General features: G+C 40.3%; 1 protein-coding gene and 1 non-coding gene across 22 annotated transcripts in view; one reads left to right on the top strand and one right to left on the bottom strand.

Moving 5' to 3' along the window:
* Nucleotides 1–17,969, bottom strand: part of clasp1a (cytoplasmic linker associated protein 1a) — a 52,473-nt gene that overhangs the window by 24,268 nt on the left and 10,236 nt on the right. For all 21 annotated transcript variants that reach the window (XM_028392999.1, XM_028392987.1, XM_028392982.1 and 18 more), the window contains exons 3-10: nucleotides 12,899–12,977; nucleotides 12,323–12,426; nucleotides 11,984–12,075; nucleotides 11,770–11,845; nucleotides 11,430–11,527; nucleotides 10,217–10,287; nucleotides 778–918; nucleotides 544–617 (exon numbers count right to left, since the gene is read on the bottom strand). In XM_028392999.1, coding sequence (XP_028248800.1) covers nucleotides 544–617; nucleotides 778–918; nucleotides 10,217–10,287; nucleotides 11,430–11,527; nucleotides 11,770–11,845; nucleotides 11,984–12,075; nucleotides 12,323–12,426; nucleotides 12,899–12,977 — 735 coding nt within the window. The remainder of the gene's footprint in view (nucleotides 1–543; nucleotides 618–777; nucleotides 919–10,216; nucleotides 10,288–11,429; nucleotides 11,528–11,769; nucleotides 11,846–11,983; nucleotides 12,076–12,322; nucleotides 12,427–12,898; nucleotides 12,978–17,969) is intronic.
* LOC114426928 (U4atac minor spliceosomal RNA) lies at nucleotides 13,351–13,477 on the top strand. Its single transcript, XR_003669406.1, has one exon. It is a non-coding gene; the product is annotated as a U4atac minor spliceosomal RNA (small nuclear RNA).

Raw genomic sequence — 17,969 nt, forward strand, 5'->3', positions numbered from 1 at the left:
TTTGAAGACCAGCCACATCATATCAGCGCAACAATATTGCATCCTTCGTCCGCCCAAACATATCATCCTGTTGGATCCTTTGTGACAGAAGCTAAGCTAATGTTCATTGTGTACCAGTGACAAGCCAAGGACTTCATTTGTAAGGGCAAACGTCTACCTGACCTTCACAGTCTACAAATGCCACACCTTTGTAGACACAGACAGTTTGTGTTTCAAATGCACTGTCTGGGAATCATGAATGTCTTTATACAGTCAGGGATCATCAATAATTAGTCAAAATGGATATGTGTAGAAACATTGATGGCATTTGTTGATATATGTTCACAGAGAAACACATCTCAGCCTCATGGTGGTGATAGAGAAAAAGTCAAAGATCAAAGAAACAACTAAAACTCATCCTCTTAAGATCATGCTAAGATCCCTAAAGATGCGTGGACCAACCATCCGGGTGACATTCTAGATATTATGCTATTGTACAAGGTAAACTAACCACAATGATATGCGACTAAAAGAGATTCGTTGTGATCTACGTGATCAGCGTACCTGAACCGAGGGCACGTCTTCAAAGGCTTTAATGAAATCTTCTTCATCAACAGCACCAGCACCTGCTTCTTTACCTTTGAAAGAAAACACACAAGGTATTGTAACAAGTATTTAACATTTGGTGAAGAATTATCTTTAAAGCAGAAAAGTCTTGGCTCTTCATATGATTTTAATGTGCACATTCATGCAGCATCAATTATGAGTCTGTCTGTGTGAACTGAACACTTAGCTCACCTGTGGTCTTTGTAGAAGAGGCTGAGCTGGGCCTTCTAACAGAGCTCATTACAGTCCTCCTGCCACTGGGGGGTGCTTTAGAGGAGGAGGAGGAGGAGGACCGGCCCCCGTCCATGGAGTCCTCATCCTCAAAGTTCTTATCTGCAACACAACAGGAAGAAGAAAACACACTTTAACCTGGGTGAGATACCACTTGATGACTGAGAGAGAGATTTCCCGAAAGGATCAATAAATAATCATTCAGTCATCGCTGCCTCTTGAGGTCAGTATCCTGACACAGGGTTCTTAGTATTAAGCCGCACTGTGAACATGTGCATCACCATCCTCTTCTTATTAAACTGAACTGAGTCATCTCTGCATTGTATGACCTCTGTAAGCATCAGGGGATTTAATTTGTCGAGATGTATCTATTCAACCTTTATCTATCCATCCAGCTGACTTTAATCTGGTTTGGCAGCCATGCATGTGTATGGCCCCTTGTCACCTGCCCAACGTGACCATTCACACGAGGGATTAGCCAGGGGCAGATATGACAGTGAGGGGTGGTTTCTACCAGCTAAGGGAGGGCGATGAAGAGAGAGTGCAGCTCAAATCATGTTCTTGTTCTAAGCAAGATTAAATTTACAATAAATCAAAGAATGTGTGTGTGTGTAGAAAGGCTTATGTTAACACATTGTTCAGTAATGATGGCTTCACTACACAGATATGTGAGGGGAAAAAATAATCACAGAATACAAAAAAAAGCTCTCTAAATGTCCCTCCTGTAATTGGTCACCATGACACTGCATCAGACAGAACGATATCATGAGCAACAGGTTGAAAGACGAACACGAAAAGACAAAAGACAACGACAGAAAGAGGACAATACTCCAAGAAAGACAGTCACACAGAGCCAGACAAAAGCGAAAAGGAACACAGATAACGTCTTTCTTACGAGCGCAGATTTTCTTGCACATCAGCTTCCTCAGCATGTCTCTGCAGCTCCCTCCTAACACGCTTTCTCTTTTTCACCAGACATCTCTGTCAAACAGGGTGTGTGCTGGCGTTGGGATGTGTGTGTGTGCTCTGCTTCTGCCTCGGTTTCCTGCTGAGCCCTGACACAGTGCCAGACTAACCACCCCTTAAGCCCTCTCTCCGTTATCAGCGTGTGTGTGATGAAGATGCTCTCGGTGGTGTGTGTGTGTGTATGTGTGTGTGTGTGTGTCACAATAACATCCCCAGTGATGCTGTTGGACTGTAGAGTCTCTCGTGATGAAAACAGGGAGGGGTCTGTTCGTACGTCTGTTCTGTGTTGACTGTGCAGACTTTTCTTAGAAACAAAACAACTACTACCTTACTACTACAATACCGCCAAAACTAACCAACCGCCAGTGCTTCTACTTTTACAGACCCGGACATAAATCACATAAAAATGGACAGAGACAGCATTATTGATTCATTAACCATTTACAGCACTACAGAGGCTTAGAATACAAGGAAAATGTTCCCAGGGGCCGTACAAGGTGGGATATGTCAATAATATGACAAAGATACTAATAATATGCAGCGACCCTAATTTTCAACCACTGCAAAAAACACAATACATTATATAACAGATGAGTCTGTCACTACTTGATGCCAAGATGCAACCAGAGGCTAAAGACAGCCAATATCTATAGGTAAATCGTGAGCTGAATGTCTCCCTTTAAAATCCAAAATACTGTGAGAACAACTGAGTATTCAGCCACACAAAATGGCTGGCCAAAAGGAAATGACACACATCTTTGTGATATGACTTCACCCTGCATGATTCTATAATAGTTTAAACACCTTAACAAAAAGCCCAGCATTCTGCCACAATTAGAGGATATTGATTATAGCAGTCAGAGCATCTGTTGTCACCAGTGCTGACACAAATGGTGAGGTGATTTATTTGTGTGTCAGGGGAGCAATTACAGCTGCTTGCAACATAAGATGAGCTATTCCAACACACGCACACACTCACCGTCTGCTGCAGCCTGATGCTAGTCACTGATGGAGTATGAACGTAAAGAGGACTTAGCAGTAGCAGTGCCTCCTAACATCTCCTGTAGATGTTTATTCCCTGATAGAGGGAATCAGCAGCTCATCATGTTAAGTCTTTGTCTCATAGATACTCATGTCTTATGACAGACTTCTCCACTGACTACAACTATCTCCAAATAAAGGCGTCTCTAAGACACTTCAACAGGAATTACATTTAGAAACACCCTGATACTGACCTGAAATCTATTCTAACTCTAACTCTATAGTCTATTTTTTGTTAAATGGCTGTTTGTCTTACTTCAGTGGAATAAGGTTGAATTTCACCAGAACCATATGTGTAATATTATGCCTATAATATTGATATTACAAGCATCTGGCTATATAAGTAAATGAGATATTTAAATATGAGATCATTTTAGAACTTATGAAATAAGAATAACAATCTGTATTAGCCTCCTTGACAAATCACGTGCTGCTGTTGTGGAAGTGTAACTACTGATCTTGAAATAACTGGAGATATCTTGTACATTCCTAATATAGACACCCCAGGTTTAGTCCTTTAAAACACTCACAGTAATAAAAAATACATCAGCCACTAGGTGTCAGGACTCTCCATGAAATTACAACATACCACATACTCAAGTACTCAAAAAGTTGCTGAAACTGCACTGGCATCAGCAGTTGCCACCAGTAATCTGAACACACATTTATATAATAGGGAGGATTTTCTTTCCTCTGGCTGTACTCTTTTCAAAAAGAATAAAAACCCAAAAGGCACCAGGGATTAAAAGAAGGTTCTGTGAGTTAAGATGTTCAGAACTGGGGAGTCAACAGCTTTGTAGAAGGGGTGATACAAGGGAATGGTTTTTCAGGATCACCCTGTCCTTATCTCTCTGTGCCTCATTATTCTCTCACTTTCTTTCATGTCACGCTTTTTTTTAAGTCTTTATCACCTCCTGGTTCTCCCCAGAGCTCAGAGGAAGCTACTGGGGCTTTCCACCTCTCTACAAGCCATGTCCATCCCACAGGCCTGCGGTGGTTGGAATTACATAAGACAGATGACTGGTGATCAGTGTTATGTCACAATAAAGAAAAAAGAAGAGGACAGGCTTCTGTGGAAGTGAATAAAGCGTCTATTTAACTGCGTCTCAGTTTATTCTGTCACTAATTTATCCCAGCGGCTTTTGTACCCTCAGAAAGACTGTCTACCTGTTTAATCCTGACAGGATTTGGTCTGTCAGATATCTGCGAGGGACAGCCAAGAAGGAGAGGAGTTTACTTCACAGCTACAGGGAGCTCTGACACTTGTTCTGACACTGTTGGATTTCAGGTTTTCTCTTGTCTAGAGGGCCATTTATTCACCACAACTTTATGATAGGATTTTAAAGATTGTTACAAAATGCATATTCACAAGTTTTGTACTAACAAATGAGCCTGCTCACAGAAACTCTCAATCCTTGAGGTAGTTTTGTAGCAAAGTTATACAGATATTTAGCGTGTTGATAGACAATCCTATCCTCTGACAGCAGAGCTCTGGCTCCATACTGAGGCTCTTAAGGGTTTTTGCATTGTTTACCCCCAGAACCCCAAAAACTGCTGTGTGTGTGCTGCTTTTGTAATATTAAACAGACATGTTTGAGGTCTGACCGGTCCAGGGTCTACCCTGCCTCTCACTCATAGATAGCTGGGATAGCCCCCTGTGACCCTGCTGCAGGACAAAGTGGATTCAGATAATGGGTGGACAGATGTTTGATTTCTCCTTGCCTCCAGCCGTGATTGTAATTACACTGAACTGAAAAATGACCCCATAATGATTGACAAACACACATAAACAGCTTGGCAAGGTTCATATAGTACCCCTTCCCCCAACAATCAATTTTAACTAACATAAGTAAACATCTGGGCCTTAATGCTCTGGACTTTGGCTTTTTGAGAAGCATTTTAAACAAGAGTGAACAAACTTATCAAAGCAGCTTAAACACAGAGACCAGGATTAATTAACACGATCTTAACCACGAAAACAAAAATATAAATAATAAATCTGTTGAAAACAGTCGAACAACTCATTGATTGAGCAAAAAAAATTTGGTTTTTGAGACAGAAAAAAACCTAAGTGGTGCTGGACCGTCATCACATGAATAGAAAAATAATCTCTAAATTAGAATATTTTAAACATTCAAGAGAAGAAAAAAAGGTAATTCACTGTGGGTGTGATGTTATCACAGCATACAGACTTGTTTATTCTCAGGACAATGAGCTGGCTGTTCCACTGTGACCTTTAGATCTAAAGGAATGAGCAACAGAGGCAGGAAATTGACTTGCTAATTTTCTCTTGATCATGTTGATTCACACATCATTGTTCTATTAACTCAGTCATGCTGGATTTAGTCTAATGTTTTTAGCCACAAAGGATTTAAGACAATGTAATTTCTCTAACTACTCAACAAGCTCAAGACAGGGCTTCACATTCACATGGTGAGATGATGTTGTCCAAGATGCTTAGAACAACTTTCTGCAAAGTTTTCCTTGCAAAGTCTAGAGGGATTTTACAACTTTAGTGATGGCATTTTAAACAAACTCTTAATCCCTGAGGATGCTTTAAAGCAACTTCTACAGAACTTGTGTGCAGTTGATGTAGACAACCCTGGCCTCTGTCCTGACAGCAGAGCCGCTGTCACTGATTGTGTTCAGCAAAGACTCCCTTTAAAGTCACAGGAACACAGGGGCTGCTTGAACATTTCACTTGGCAGAACACATGAGGAGAACAATCATGTTATTCAGATTGGCTACAGTTTATGTTGCTTTCCATCCATGTTTCTTTCTTGCATCTTAAGTCCCCCACACATGCACACACAATCTATCTCTGTTCTTGATAAATACAAAACTGTTAAGACTCAAAGAAATGTCCTATTTATTGTGAACGGTGTAATGTCACAACCACAGATTTCAGCTTCTTCTAAAAAAAAAAAAACTTACCACAAGCAGGAAAGGCAGTGTGGAGAAATTAATAATCGATATGACAACAAAGAGACTAGCCAGAAAGCATCTTTTTACTGGGCATTTACCTTCAAGTGTTAGTTTAGCTACATATTACTTATTAACTGACAGCTTTGAACAGTCAGTTACTAACAATATAATCAGATTACCATCTCTAAATATGGAGCCTTCATTTTTAGCTTCTGTACCTTTTGCACAGCACCATTAAGAAACCCTTTATTTGTCCCACAATAGGGAAGTTGCTGCAAGAAGCAATGATGCAGAGCATCTTATTTTATTCACTGCAAGTATACCCCAAAATTACCATAAACAGAAAAGGTGTTTCTTCAGAGCGTTAAAGCAAAAGCCTCCTCCACACTGTAAAACAGCCAATAGCAGCAGATACATGAGCAGACACACATACACGCTTTGAAAAGCATGTTAAGCTCTCTGCAGAGCAGTCCCTTCCCTCTGTGTATGTATGTCATGATCAAAGGACTTGCTTAGAATAGGCATTCATCTGCCCTTTCTCTTCCTCACCCACTATTTGCTGATACACACAGACACACAGTGCTCTCCTTCTGCAGACACAACATATATATATATATATATATATATATATATATATATATACACTAAGTGAATAGATGTATAGTGTGATGTCACCTGAACAAACTTTGAGTAAAATTGCCTGGTGCAATTAAAAGTTAGAGGTGTGTGTCAGTGAAAACATTTGAACTCACTGACATGATGGAGCTGAAGGTGACCTGGTGAATTATACTGCTCTCAGTTTGCTGCTCGTCACAGCTCAACACTGGGGAAAAGACAGACTTGCAGTGTCCGCAGCATTTATGTAACAACAGAGAGCTGGAATTGAGGACACTGAAGGAAGGTTGTGGGCGCATACAGACAAATATGCACAAAAGTCTTGGGAATAAAGCCAATTACAAAGTGTGACTGTGTGGAAGAAACTGAGAGGCCCTTGCCTGAAACACTGTGGTTTAAACAGTATATTCAGTTTTCTCTGTTTTGAGTTAGAGCTGCTGGCTGACTGCCTCTGTAGCTATGAATACTGTCTCTATTTGAATCCTTAGTTTGCATTATGTATAACTCTGCTATAAATGGACCCAAGCTGATGCAGACTGACCCATCTGATGTAGCAGGGCAGTTCAAATCATCAAAATGTCTTTTCTTTAGAGCAGAAATAAACATGTTTACAGCCTGGTACAAAAACAGTTGTGGACTCAATTGATAATTTTGTATTAGCACAGGAGGTGAATTTTAGTCTAACTCTGGAAAGTTAATAAACAATCAGAATCACTCTCTAAGCATTCGTCCTAAATACTGCAATCAATCAATTAATTTTATCTGTTATTGTTTGTTTTAACGTAACTAAGGCTGCCCTCTTGGCCAGGTCTCCCTTGTAAAAGAGATTGTTGATCTCAATGGGACAAACCTGGTTAAATAAAGGCTAAATAAATAAATAAATAAAAATGCCCTGCATCACCTACCGTAATCAACACTATGAACGAAAGATCCAAAAGTGCAAAGGCCTCAATCTAAGGACTGAACACATTTAAATTGAATACTGATGTTCAATATAAATGTATCTAAAACACAGTGGTTTTTGTCATTTTCTTTAAATATAAGCAATCAGAAGAATGTAAAGCTGGAAATAATACAAAAAGTAAAGTCTGAACCTGCTGATTCCACATATTACAGCACATAAAAACAGTATGTTACAATGCTTAGTGCTTATTTACATTTTCATAACCAGGACTTAAATTTTCAATTAGGTGAATTTTTTGGAAACACCAAATATCAGTAAATATCAGAACTATTCCAGCCTTTCAAAAATTATCCAGATTACACAAAAAAAGAAGGAGCTAAATGTACTACATAGCAAATATTGCATGTAGCCATTTTAGCACTAACAAGAACTCCCATCATCTCAGCTGGACAGGGATGAAAGTGTTGGGATGCTTTAGGCGAGGCTGCTTGAGGCGAGGCTGTTTCCATAGTGCACATAAACAAGAGGCACAAAATGTAACAGTACAGCGCCATGCCCTATTGCCTGACATCAAAACAGGCTTCCTTCTTCACAAAGATTTATAATTAAGACTGACTCATAACATGGTTTGCAGCAGGAAAAAGGAAACAGCAGAACAAATATTACATAAGAGTTCTTTTCTCCTTAAACAGCTCTCACTCCACAACCTCTAGGAAGATGGATAATCTGTGTGTCATTTACATCTATGTGATCCATGTGTCTGTGGTCTGACCTTAGCAAAGAGAAAACTATTTCCGTCTTACCTTCTCCAGCTGTCATGGTGCAAAGCAACACTCAGTACTGAAGCGGGGGTGGAATGCTACTACAGAGAGATCGCTAAGCTCCCTCTATAGTCTCTCCTCTATGTCTCTCTCACTCTCTCTTTCAGACTGTTTACCTCTTGGTGATGCTACAGAAATGGCTGCTTTGTTTTGCTCCCTCTGCGCTCTATCTATCCCTCCACAATCTCTCTATTTCTCACCGTCCATCCCCCTCCCTTTGCTTTATTTCTGTGCCTGTGCAACAGCACCATAGCAAATCCACCCTTTCTAAAACCATCTCTCATATAAGTCCATCCAAAAAAAACCTTCATACTTAAAGTCTTTCTCAAAAAAATGTAATGCAGTTTTCTGACTGTAAAAACTGATGTCCTCAGACATTTCACAATTTACCCATACAGTGTATATAGCAAATTTAAAAGTTTAGTTTCAACATTTTCAGGAAATAATCCATCTCCTCTGTACACTGATCTTACTTTGTAGCTGATGGCAGACATTTCAACCTAAGCTGCAGGCCTAAATGTGTAACAGTGCAGCTTATTCCGTATTCACATTAACTCCAGACATTCTTCTCAGCTCTGAGGCAAATGATTTAAATTAAACTAAGTCGTCATCAAAGTCAATTTCAGTGCAGCTGTGAAAGAGAGAAGTTAAGCCAAGTGGCTGGTCATGATGGATATAATCACCGACTATCTAATAACTGCTAAAATGAGTCATGTAACAAATCCACTTTGGGCATCTCTCCATAGGACAACATAAAAGAAGCTGAGATTATGGCTAAAATGTCTATCTTCAAGACACATATTCAGGAATAATTCAATTTACCTCAGTGAACTCCAACAATACTGTAAGTAGCAGATCTTTAAGAGTTGTGTTTAAAGGCATAGAACAAAATAAAAAATGAAATCATCTGGACATTAGATGATGCATTGGATTATAGAGGTGAGTGTGTCTAATTTATCTACTAAGATATAATCATAATCCAGGTCTTTTACATGCAAGGATTTTTTTAAACAAACAATAGTGACACCTTTTTAGATAAAGGAACAACTTGACCACAAATTGGACCTTATATGGGACAAATCTCCTAAAACATTGCATCTGATATTTTAATACGTAGCCATATGTAGTCATAATATCTAGCCATCCCCACTCGAGTAAGACGGACTGTTCAAAATATGTTATTTTCTTCAGTAAGAGACAAAGGAGCATTACACAATGTGATCATGACAAGTGTATTGACAGTCATTTGTATAACAGGAGCAGTTTACTCAACAGCATGAGTTCAGATCAAAAGATGTTAGGGTTAATGAAGATGTCTGCTGTTAAACTGCTCATGGGATTTAAGATAGAGCAGTAGATGTAAAGGGAATGTTTTGAAAGACTGATCTTTGTCATACTGTATTCTCCCTGCTCAGCTGTAATGATACAATGTCAGCAGTCAGTGTGTCTGAGCAGCTTCACCTGCACAGAATTCACAACTGTGCAAAACATCCATCCATCTGCAATATTTACTGTAATTGTGTCTCTTTTCTGTTTCTGCCTGTTCTTATATATTTTTACAGTTTGACTAAAGCCTTTAGAAGTCTGTTTTGTTCACTGAATCCACAGGTGGTCATCTGAAAGCTCCAGTGGATGCCCACCTACTATGGTGAAAACTCATCCACTCCTGCTCCAAGTTGTCCATCTGGCCTGCAGTCCCCCTACTTTCTTCACACTAATGTCACACACATGCAGACTACCGTACCTCATGCCAATGAAGTGTGATGAAAATGTGTGCCTGGATGAACAAACCTGCATTTTAAGTAATCAGAATGCCCTGCTGTCAAACATAATTGTTGAATATTGCCATATGATGCATGGCAAACCACCAAGCTGCTCCAAATCTACAAACTCATTTCTCAACTCCTGCTGTCAAACTGAGACTACAACGCCTCAGTGCATCTGCCCCTCCTCCTCTCCTATATCTCCCACAGAGTTCAATGTTAGTGGGAAGGAAAACCAAATGAAAACCATGTTGTGCACAACAACATATACCAGCCAGCACAGCAGTGATTGTTTTGATGGATGCCTCTAAAAACACTTTCATTCTACAAGAAACGTGAACACAGGACACGGGACGAGCACTCACCTGAGCCAGAGGATGAGATCATGTTCCCGGATCTTTGGACTTCATCAAATTTGCCAAAGATTACATTCAACCTACAAAAAGCAAGAAAAAATAAAACCTGTTTAAAAACATGTAAAAGGTGTCAGACGATGGTAGGAGAGGAAGGAATTGGCAGCAATAAAGTACCAACTGCCTGCACCATCCATCACTTCTCAGGCAAGAAGCACTCCCTCTGCTCTGGGCAGGGGGGATGGCCAGGACCAAAATAGATTCTGTCCATAACACACAGACTGGCACCAGAGCCAGAGAGAGGTGATGGCCGAATGCAGAGACATATGGTCCAGTGTTAAACAAAAAGGACAAAAAGGTAACAGGCCTCATGTAATACAGAGCCTGTCCAAATCTGAAATAAAAAAAATTCAGGCACCCTTTTAAAAAGAAAGATGACAGTAAGTCAAACACAATAAATTCTAAATGAAAATATGACAATTAATTCTGCAATCTCACCTTGTGCTAGAGCAGGCAACTAAATAAAATAACATGCGCTAACCATCTATAATCCTACTCTTGAGCGAGGCGTTTAATGTTCAAGTGTGGAGCTGTTTAGCTGAGATGACAGTAACAGCAACAAGCACAAGATCAGCTGAAACGTATAGTGTCAAACCAGCCCAACCCCGCCCGGGGCAAACTATGCTGAATTGTTGAAAATGTCATGATGAATATGTAGAAAAGCTATCACACTTTCAATATGAAAGAAAAATGACTCTGTGTAGATGTCCTATGGTATAAAGTGCAAGCAGCATGTGTCAGCAGTGTCTATTCTGGCTAACCAGAATTATTACATGGGGACAGCAGTGTGTGTGTAATCGCAAGAGGCAAAGCTCTGCTTCATTATCCAAACTGCTACAACTCTAACATGGTGAATTTCATGAACCTGCCATTTGAAGTCAGAGAGATGGCTCTACTTCAAAAATCAATCAATCATTCAAAATCACCCTTTGTGGATTTTTGTACTCTGAAGGTGCAATATTTCAGGTTTCCACTAGGGGGAGAACCTTGTGTGGAGTGCTGCAGCCTGCTGCTTCTTTGTGTCTGAGCACTGGAGGCCTCTCCTCCTCTGTCACATGTGCACTGATGTGTACATGTGGATGGATGGGTGAGAAATGACACAAAACAGGGAAAAAAAAATAGTAAACACAGAAAATGACACCAACAGATTTGTCTGTCATCATACCGTGACTGTGGCAGACCCTTCTTGCTGAGATCCAGCCTCACCCTCTCGCCCACATGTCTGTAGATCTCCACCAAGCAGCTCATAGCCCCGTCACGTACCTGATCATCACAACACAGTCATTAACAACTGAAACATATCAGTGTTTTTTTTTCTCTTTTTATTACACTTGGACCAGTTTTACTGGACCCAACATATACCATGACAATGTAGTATCATCAATACTATCAATCAATGTACTATCACTAAGGGGGGCATTGTGGATGTAGACTGTTTAGGCCTACTGTCTTTTGGTGCTGCCCAAATGACAAGCAGATGCAGGAAAACACATGACTGGGATTACCTGACTTGTGGGGTCTCCCAGGAGGTTACATATATGGGGAACAATCTTGCTGAGGGTCAGGCCTTGAGCTCCATATCTGGAAACAAAAATGAAGTGAAAAAATGACAATGAAATACGAGTGTTATAACTGACAAGTAAGAAGAGTGTGGAAATAAAACTGACAACGAGGATGTTTTAACCACTTAATCAAATGAAATGAAAGCATTCAGCTCACGTGCTCAGCGTGGCGATGAGACAAAGGCACACTCCTTCCCTGGTCCTGTTGTTTTTATGTTTGAAGCCTCCCAGCATTCTGTCCCACACATACTGCAGCAAAATACAAACCAAAGAAATTATAGTCACAACAATCACATTTTGAGGGTGACAGCACAAGTGATTTTTGTGAAGCTACAATTTAAATTGAGCCATTAAAACTATGCTAAATCAGCATAAGGGGAACAAAAATACTGGCATAAAGATACATTATTGATCATCAGATTGATTTTGTCTGAAGTCTTAAACTCACAGAAATAATGACCTTTCTAATAAAAGCACGTTTCCGTTAGGTGTGTACCTGTGGGGTGGTAGTTTGTTCCATTATCTTTAGCAGCAACATTTGGTCTTGGTCTCGTACTTGGTCTTTGGCATCTCCCAATCGATCAATAAGGCTGGGCAGGACTGTGAGAGTACAGAAGGAACACGACTTGAACAAGAGACAACAACACTACTAGATCAATTGAATTGCTGTGATTTATGGAGGTACAAAAAAGTGTTAAATTAAAAAAACATTTAACATTTAATCTTAAAAAAGAAAAAACTTTACAAACTTCAGGGCTTTCACAAAGACATGGGACAGGGGAAATAATTTAAACATTTGAATTGTTATTCTGATTTAAAGTAAGTACAAAAGAAGAAAAAAGGGCAGAGGACACCAACAATTAAAGCTGTGATAGTGAGGTGAGAATGGTGGTCTAAAAAGCAGAGAAGAGGTTTCAATTGTTCCAAATCAGCTTAGGATGTAGAACACTAAGCCCAACAAATATCCTATTCTAATTCCTCAAAACACAGTTTGCAGGACAAGCCAAATAAAACCTAAAATTAAAAAACCAGAAGAAAAAATACATTACATATGTTATAAAAAGAACTTTACCTGTTCCTATTTGGGCCCTAAATCGATCCTGTAATCTTGTCACTAAGGCAGACAGGAGGTCCAATCCAAGCAGAGCCACCTAGTGGAGACACAATTATTCAAATATATAAATACAACTTCATATAAACAGTAGCACAAAGCACTCTATTTGTTTTCTCTGGTGTTAATCACAATCATGTTATATAATCACAGATTTGTGGTTTTGGCTTCTCCACAGTGCTGGAGAGGCCACAGTTGAGGGGGCTGCAATGCATTGTGGGTAACACAGCAATTTTAAGTTTTAAGGGTTTTTTGGGTTTACAAATGATACTGTCTCTCCGACACATTCAAAGCATTGAATTTTAACACATGTGGGACTCAAACAGCACATAAAATGAAGTTCCATCCTGGCACCATGACTGAACACCGTCTGGCCAAACATTGATGTAATATGCATGCATCACCCTACTTTAACTTTCCTTGTCATGGGGTGAGAGAGCTGCTCAATGAACGCCGAGTGAGAGTAGCCCTGCTAACACCATAACAACACATATGCATCACCTGGGCTCCTGTCCAGAAAATGGTGCAATTTTTGGAACCTCTGTACATGTTGAAAATAAAGAAGGTAACACAGCTCTGCTGCCATCTAGTGGCCTAGTAAATAATGATTTTATTGTAGGATCAGACAACAGGAAAAAAAACCTTTTGTATGTGTGTTAGGATAAGGTGGTGTGTGTTTTTCATGCATCTTAATCCTGATGTGGGTTCTTATTTCTTTGCATATTTTCTTGCTTTCACCCACTAAAAAGTACACATAGTATTGGTCCCAACAGGCAAGAGGCCTGGTATCTACAGTTCTAATCCTCAGATCAGTCCCTTTGTTCTCCAACTGGAGACAATTACAGTAATTAGACTAATGACAAGGCCCAAACAAAGAGTGAATGAGAGCCCTAGGATGGATCAGCAACATTTAACAATGGTGCAATCCTCCACAGAAACTCCACAGTTTAACACTCAAATCTAGTCTAAGCTCTATTTTAGGGTACTGTCACTGTTTAACCTTTAGAGGTAAACACACTCTTTCTCTTCCATCTTTGAACTCTGAGTCACAAAGGTACCATGGAAACAATGGCACACTGTTACACAGAAGAGAGGCACCAAACTACAATGTCTAGTCCAGTTGCTATGAGGACGGACATGTCCCTCCTCTTAATAGACAGATGGCTAACTCTCTTTTGCTGTCAACCTCATCCGGACACCCCAACACACACACACACAAACACACAGCCCCCCTTCGAGGCTCCAGACCCAAATCTCACAGACATCATCCCTTCCAAATTCCCAAATCCTCCTACCCGACAGCCTCTGGTTTAATTTTCTACAGCACTTTAGCTCACAACAGCAGGATTCATAACAGTGTCAGCAAAAGCTAAATATTAAAGGACAAACATCCACATTACAAGACAAAAACCTAATCCAAGTGCCCCTATATTCACTCACACTTTTTTCTTATACTACATGGTATAAGGCACAGTAAACACTGCATGAGTCATAATGTTTTATTGTCAATGAGTTTGAATAGTGAATAGTGAATAATGCTGAATCCCACACAACGAAAACAGACAAATACTTCAGGTTGAAAGTTTATCATGTGTTCAGACAGATTCTAAGAGGCAGGTTGTCTCTTGCCCTTGACTCAGTCTGTAGCTGTTGGGTGTGTTTGAACTGAAGACACAGCAAACACATCAAGCCCCCAACTGGGCTTGAGACCAGGTGGGTGCCACCAGTATATAATAACCCACCTCACTCGGCTCTTGTACCAACATTGGCCTTAATTTACTATGACTATTACCAGACTTCAAACAATGCTGCTGACTGATGAAGAAGTGACAAAAGACCGAGAAGAAATAGCTATAGGCAATAAATTGAGCAAATCAGGAAAGGGGAAGGAGGATGAAGTGGTATTGGAGAACCTGTGTGACAAATGCAACAGGTAAGATTGACAAGCACAAGCACAGCCAGCCTTCCCTATTATCCTCTGCCACAAATCTAATTCTGTTAAAAACTTCAATAATAACTTGTACCATATAAGAATTCGCACAAGTAGCTTCTTCACTTCTCCTGGGCATATTCTTTTTCTCAACACAGAGACTAATGCTTTCCTGTAGAGCCAGTTTCCACAGAAAATGCTCTTTCGTGTCATAAACGCAGCTGTGGCTTGTAATTACAACTGACAATAACCACCAATTAAGTTCTACTACCTTGTTTATGTTGCAACAAGCAACTACAGGAATCACATGACAGAAAAAAAGAATTTGAGGAACTTGTAGTAAAGTATTCTTGGATCTCAGAATCAGGCTCTGATCAAACTGGAACACATGTGTCTGTTCACCCTGGAAAAACCCAGCAGACCACAGCCTTCAAATTAAATCAAGGATTTCTCTTCCCTCACTACCAAGCCTGTCATCTCATTACCAGTGGAAACACCACACACGTATGTGCACACAGAGCTATATGCACACTCTCACACACACACACCAAAAGAACATCAGACACAAGTTCAAACGTACACACAGTGCTGTATTGCCATCTGTTCAGTGATTTCCTGCAACTCAAGAAAAAGCCTTGGTGTGCCGTGGATGTATATACGCAAACACACACTGCTTCATCACTTGTTTGTAAGAAGAAAACCTCTTTTCAATGTGTGCAAGACAAGTCTTCCAAAAGAAGTCCATGACACACAAACACAGAAATCACTTTCTTGCAGAGTGCTCTGTGATTATGTGCGACATACCTGGCCCCTGCTCCCAGCCTCCTGCTACATTAATGACTGGATCCCATGTGAAATCACTGCAGCTGACATTTGCAACTAAGTGCCCAAGTGCTCAGCTGCTAGCATTACGGTACCTTTTAAGCCTGTCAACCACTTTAAGCTGCTACTGCCCTGGTGACAGAACAATGAGAGTTACAGCTTTATGCAAATACAGTTTGAAATAAAATGTTTTTATTTCCTATATGCAAATGGCTTCTCTCTCTAGGTTTGCAGAGAAAAGCTTTGCTGACATACAACCGTTATGCTATCCATGTTGCCAATTATGTGATTTGTAGTTGTGACACTACATATTGTCTTTGAAGCATTTGGTTAGTGTTCATATTTCAGTTAAACCATTCTGATACCATTGCACAGATGCACACTGGGAGCTACCCAGTTCAACCACAGACAGGGCCGGACACATCCAAACAATTTCGAACTCACACAGGAGTCAGTAACAGCAATAGAATGAGTAATTGTGTTGTTATGCCAGCATTTGGAGGCAGGAACCGCTGTGTTATCATTTTCCTGAGGTGTGATTAGCCAGCAGTGACCGCACAGTGACTCAACTTCATTCAGCCAAGCTTAGAACCCCAGGCAGGTTCGCAACTCCATGATGGAATGTACACTAAACACTCATTACAGAAAACGCCCAACACAGAGACATACAAAGATGAGTATAGCAAACAGCTACACATGTACACACTCTGTACAGTTCACTTCCTCCACAGACCATGCTTTACGCATGACTTGCTGCAGTAAAAACACTGAAATGGGAGCATTCACCTCCAGACATACTGCTACTGATACTAATTCAAGGCCTCTCCTGTTCTGTCTCACTTGTGTACGTTCAAACAGCTTGAACACTTTGAGCAATATATGGTAAGGAAAAACCACAACATGACTGGCATTTGCACAGCAATGCAGGACACTCTGTAGGAGTACAGAGTGGGCTTAGCCAGGGAAAAATTGGGCATTTATTTCTTTCAGCATCCCCTCTGTATGTGGATCTGACATCTGACTTTATTTATTCAGTTAAACTCTTCCTGTAATTTATCATCAATATACATACATTTAAACAGCATCTGGCAGTGGTGCGATAAGGATAATATAACTGAAAATAGAAAATACATTTATAACAGTACTATGCACTGAAAAATAGTTTGAATTTAAAAGGAAAACAAGACAGAATGAATTAAACCCCATTAAACCCAACCTTTTTTCCAGTAATAACCTTTGTGCAGCTGCATGCAATTTATAACCATCTCAGTGCAGCCCACACCAGTGTATCCTAGAGGTGGAGATGTGGCCCTTTAGACAGCAACCACGGGACAGGCCATGATGTGAAGTGAGGTGCTCATGAGTCCCGTTCGCCATGGGCAGAGGACTAAAAACAGCTGCAGCAAAACCAAGCAACAACTAACACTGACGCAAGCAGATAACACACAGGGCACTGTAATGGATGTTATAGATTAGACAAAAGTATTCAAACCAGTCTGATGTGTCAACAATTAACTAACTGTGTTTTAAAGAACATTCACATTCATACACCCTAACAGAGGCTGAGAGGGGAGAGCAGAGAACCAGGGTCACTGAGGACACTGTGAATGCTGATCACCACTCTGTCACAAACACATACACGTTAATCTCAATCAGCTCTTTCTAAATATCAGCAGTACAATGTCATCACCTTGCTCCTGGTTACAGCAGCATTTTTCCTGGGAATTTCAGAATTTAAGCCCCTACTCCGTGTCTGAGACATGGATGCACTGCTATGGCACCTGCCAGACAGAATAGAGGCCAACATTACTCCACAATCAGACAAGTCTCTTAATGAAAGTGGCAGCAAACTACCATGTGAATAACAAGACACTGAGGCAGAGACAGCTGACTCAGGCTGCTTACTCAAAACAATGACAATGTGTGAAGGGCAGTCGGTTGTTTGGCAAAAGTACCATTAAAACAGGAGTGTTTCTGAGAATCAAACATGGCCAAGGCTAACACCTCTCCACACTCATGCTAACAGGGAGCATCAAATGGCATGAAGCCAACATCATTATGACCAAGTGTGTCCACTCTGCATAGTGCAGGATTTTAAACAGATTACCTTTTTATTTAAATTTAGTGTAAATAAAAAAGCTTCACCAAACAAACTGTACTTTAGAGCTTACAATGTGCAAAGTTTAGTAATTCTTACAGTTGGTACATAACTGCTCTTCAACTATTTGAACTCCTAAAACCTGTCGAGGGGTTAAGATGCTACGCTTAATTAAAAAATTA

Source organism: Parambassis ranga, chromosome 21 (assembly GCF_900634625.1).
Source record: "Parambassis ranga chromosome 21, fParRan2.1, whole genome shotgun sequence".
NCBI classification, from domain to species: Eukaryota; Metazoa; Chordata; class Actinopteri; family Ambassidae; genus Parambassis; species Parambassis ranga.